This window comes from Akebia trifoliata, chromosome 10 (genome assembly GCF_017979445.1).
Source record: "Akebia trifoliata isolate Shusen 1 chromosome 10, ASM1797944v1, whole genome shotgun sequence".
Taxonomy (NCBI): domain Eukaryota; kingdom Viridiplantae; phylum Streptophyta; class Magnoliopsida; order Ranunculales; family Lardizabalaceae; genus Akebia; species Akebia trifoliata.
In genome coordinates this window covers 23,364,065-23,368,447 of record NC_141384.1, presented here as the reverse complement: position 1 = coordinate 23,368,447, position 4,383 = coordinate 23,364,065, and the positions used below count along the sequence as shown (strand labels likewise).

The window sequence follows — 4,383 nt, the reverse complement described above, 5'->3', positions numbered from 1 at the left end:
ATTTTTTTTTTAATATTATGTCATATTATATCAAAAACAGTCAGTCAAATTTTTTTAAAATTTTAAGTATAATGGATTTAAACATATTATATTAATATTTAATATTTAAAATATTATATTATATTATATTATATTAATATTTATAGTTAAAATGTCAAAAACAATATAGTTTGAAGGCATATTATGACACTTAAAGATAAAAAACAGTAACTGGTATAATATAAGGGTATTCTAGTTTTTTTTCTAGAAGTCATGAGAAGTCAGTATGGTTCCCAAACAAACTTCCAGCACAAAAGTACTTCTGCCAGTACTTCATAGAGTTGATTGCCAAACGTCATTTCTGCACATAATTACTTTTCCAGCTCCTCCATAAAGTACTTCAGCTCCTGTTCTTTGGAAGAGTAGTTCTGCTCCTGGTATCCAAACATGCCCTTAATTTCTTAAGAACTCCCAATTAATTCCAGCGCAAGGGGCAAAGAAAAAACATGAGAAATATTGTTTGTTGAAAAATAAATAAAGAGATAGACTACTTGCACGGCACCCATTACAAATTGCACTTCATCACTTCAAATTTCTTTCTTGCACTCCAAAAAAAATAAAAAATAAAAATTGTTGCATTTCTATTCTGTTTATCTTTTCTTCTTCATTCATGCCCAAAAATTTTTGTTAAGAAATTTTTACAAAAAAAAAAAAAATTGATAATTTTTTATCAAATTCCTCAAGTCATCAAGACATGTTTCCATTATTAACTCAATTAATTACTTAATAAATAATTAAATATCTTAAAACGAAGAGACTACGAGCATAACCAGGAAGATGAAAAAGCAAGTTATATATCCAAATGCAGTGCAATTTGTAGATAGAAAGATGATTGTAAAAATAATGGTATTTTTAAGATTGGAGTGCAACTGCCCATTAGTTATGTGCAACTAGTCGGTCCCACAAATAAAACTGCGTTTGATTTTTTCCATTACAAAGACCCCTTTCCTTTGGTTTCAAATCATACGACCCTATTCGCAATAACGAATTGAGTTTGTGTAGACATTTTGGGGGCAGATCTTGATATTAATTCTTGTTTATCAAACTGATCTCGAAATTGTATTATTTCCCAAAATTAAGAAATTAAATTCCATAACAAACTATTATAAATTTATCTTATACCAAATTGATTAGCATAGGGTACAGGCCATATGAATACCAATAAAAAAGAAAAAAGGCTGATACTAGACTTATTTTTCTAATTCGAGTGAAAAATCGGAAGTGCAGTACCAATGCTTATGAGATTAGTGACTTCGAAGGCGAATTGGAAGTCCATGTGTTGGTGTCGGCATCATATCAACTATGATCTTCTCATTAGGATAAATAACCTCCCATTTGTACTTCTTAACCACATTATGAAGGTAAGTAAGTATCGCTAATCGAGCATATTCTTTCCCGGGACACATCCGAGGTCCTCCTCCAAAAGGAACAAATGTGTAAGGAGTTGGTCCATTCCCTTCATACCTCGATGGATCAAATTTTCCCGGCTCTGGGAAGTACTCTGGGTTCTTGTTTGTTGTGCTTGCAGTCCAATATATCTGAAATTAGAAAGAAAAAAAATAATTGGGGGAATTAGCGACATCTCTCTCAAGGATCAAAATGAATTTATATACATATTTTGCTCACGAATTATATATATATATATATCACTTACCTTAAATCCTTTGGGAATGGTGAAACCTGCATAAGTGAAATCAGTTATGGCTTCTCTGAAAGTTCCTTGTAGAGGTGGTGTGAGTCTCATGGCTTCATTTGCAGCGTTCCATGAATACTTCATCTTTTGTAAGTCCTCCCATTCTAGAGCCTGTCCAGGTGCTTTGGAGTTTACTATTTCTAATTGCTCTGATTCCCAAAACAAAAAAAAAATTTAATAATTGTTGATAGTAGCAATTAAGTATAGCTTAGGGAATTATTTAAATAATCAAATCTGAATAGTAATATATATATATATATATATATATATATATATATATATATATAGGGTCCCGTTCGCCACCCTTAGTTTTACCACACACTTTAACAAACGCGTTTTGTCTTACATGGGTTAGAAGTTTCGGAATGAGCTGATTTTTGGTGAAGATGATCTCTATGGTGAGGAGATCATCCTCACCAAAAATCAGCTCATTCCAAAACTTCTAACCCCATCAAAATTGATTTACAAAAAATGGACGGTCCACGATTTTTCAACGTGTAAACATGGGGCTAAACATTTCGGAATGGGCTGATTTTTGGGGAGGATGATCTTCTAATCATAGAGATCTATATGGGAAATGTTCAGCACCCTAAGTTTTACCACACACTTTAACAAACGTTTTTTGTCCTACATGGGTTAGAAGTTTTGGAATGAGCTGATTTTTGGTGAGGATGATCTCTATGATTAGAAGATCATCCTCCCCAAAAATCAGCCCATTCCGAAATGTTTAGCCCCATGTTTACACGTTGAAAAATCGTGGACCGTCCATTTTTTTGTAAATCAATTTTGATGGGGTTAGAAGTTTTGGAATGAGCTGATTTTTGGTGAGGATGATCTCCTTACCAAAAATCAGCTCATTCCGAAACTTCTAACCCATGTAAGACAAAACGCGTTTGTTAAAGTGTGTGGTAAAACTAAGGGTGGCGAACGGGACCTATATATATATATATATATATATATATATATATATATATATATATATGGGTCAGGTTCAAGGGCCATATAAGAAAACATATAAGAAAACTTTCGTTTTTCAAAATAAGGGTTAGAGGTTTTGGATTGAGCTGAGTTTTTGCAAGGATGGTCAATATGATGAGAAGATCATCCTCACAAAAAATCAGCTCAATCAGAAACTTCTAAATCCATCAAAAGTGATTTACAAATTAGTGATAAAAATTGGTAAAAAATCGACGGTCCACATTCTAAATCACTTTTAATGGGGTTAGAAGTTTCAGATTGGGCTGATTTTTTTTTTTGGATGATCTTCCCATCATAGAGATCATCCTCACAAAAAATCAGCTCAATCCATAATTTCTAACCCATATTTTAAAATTTTATTAACCGGTCGAAAGTTTTCTTATATATTTTCTCATAGGGCCCTTGAACCTGACCCTATATATATATATATATATATATATATATATATATATATATATATATATATATATATATATATTATATGATCTATCACAAAATAAAGGCTAAACTTTGTCAAAATTTCAGAAAAAAAAATATGGCAACAAATTCTGAAACTTTTTGGCCTACCCTCAGATCTTTTCAACAACAAAAAAAAATCTGAAACTTTCACAGATTTATATAAATTAATCGAACTAAACCCCAACTCATGTTCTAATACGAGTTGACATGATTTGATTTGATAATAATAATAATAGCTTACCACTTCGAATCTTATCATACACATGGGGATTCTCTCCAACATACTTCATGAGGAAAGTTATAGCAGTAGCCACTGCACTCTAACCTGCAACAAGTAAACCCATAATTTTATCCACAATCTCGATCTCTGGCATGAATCGTCCCGTTGGGTCTGTAGCAACGATCATATGCGATAATACATCTTGCATCGGAACACCCTTTGACATAGCCACCTTCTTCTCCTTGATTATCAATTGAAGTTCCTTCCTAATTGAAGTGGCAGCTTTACTAGCTCTATAAAATATTGTCCCGGGGAAATTCAAAGGTATCGAATGGAGCCCTGCGGTCATATCATCGAACTTGCTAACAAATTTCGCGACTCTATCAGGGTCAGCGAGGCCTAAGAAGAATCGACACGCCAAAGACAAAGTGTAAGTTTTCGATAGAGGGAAGACCTTCACCTCATGTTTGCCTTCCCAATACATCTTTATATGGTTTTGGGTGGTTTCATCCATTTTTTCTATGAACCGCATTAGTGCTTCGGGCTTTAGGAACCTAGGGGCACGTAAGATGCGTAAATCATCGGGTCGTGGTGCATTAGTAGCGGTGTCGGATGGTGGGGGAGGGGGAGGGGGTGCCACAGTTTTATAGCTGCAGAAAAGCTTTTGCATCGAATGTGGGCGCCATGCAACAACAAGTTTTTGTTCATTGGAGAAGAGGAATTTGTTGCCTGATGGACCGCAAATGACCGCGGTTGGTTCTCCAAGTATTGTTGTTTTGAAGATATCGGGTGAGTGTTTTTCCATTCTAGCTTCCACAAATTTTTCGGGCTTTTTATATAAGAATTCGATGGTTTCACCTATTATGGGCCATCCATGACGACCCGGAGGGAGCTTGTTAGAGCCACCGCGGGCTGAGCGTTTGTAAGTGAAGATTGCAAGAGTAACAGAGGAGCAGATGAGAAGAAGAGAGAGAGATGTAAAGAAGAATTCCAT

The 4,383-nt window shown here is 34.5% G+C and overlaps 1 protein-coding gene and 1 pseudogene across 2 annotated transcripts; both read right to left on the bottom strand.

Annotated features, from left to right (window-relative positions):
* Window positions 1-1,075: 1,075 nt before the first annotated feature.
* On the bottom strand, window positions 1,076-3,551 carry LOC147393331 (beta-amyrin 28-monooxygenase CYP716A378-like). Of its 2 annotated transcripts, XM_086455347.1 has the most exons (3): window positions 3,411-3,551; window positions 1,694-1,881; window positions 1,076-1,577 (listed from the first exon to the last, which is right to left on the bottom strand). In XM_086455347.1, the coding sequence occupies exons 1-3, from the start codon at window positions 3,457-3,459 to the stop codon at window positions 1,284-1,286; spliced, it is 531 nt and encodes a 176-aa protein (XP_086311473.1). In that variant the 5' UTR covers window positions 3,460-3,551; the 3' UTR covers window positions 1,076-1,283. The 2 variants fall into 2 exon arrangements, with proteins under 2 accessions (XP_086311473.1, XP_086311472.1); XM_086455346.1 differs by lacking the exon at window positions 3,411-3,551.
* On the bottom strand, window positions 3,490-4,383 carry LOC147393330 (beta-amyrin 28-monooxygenase pseudogene; annotated as a pseudogene).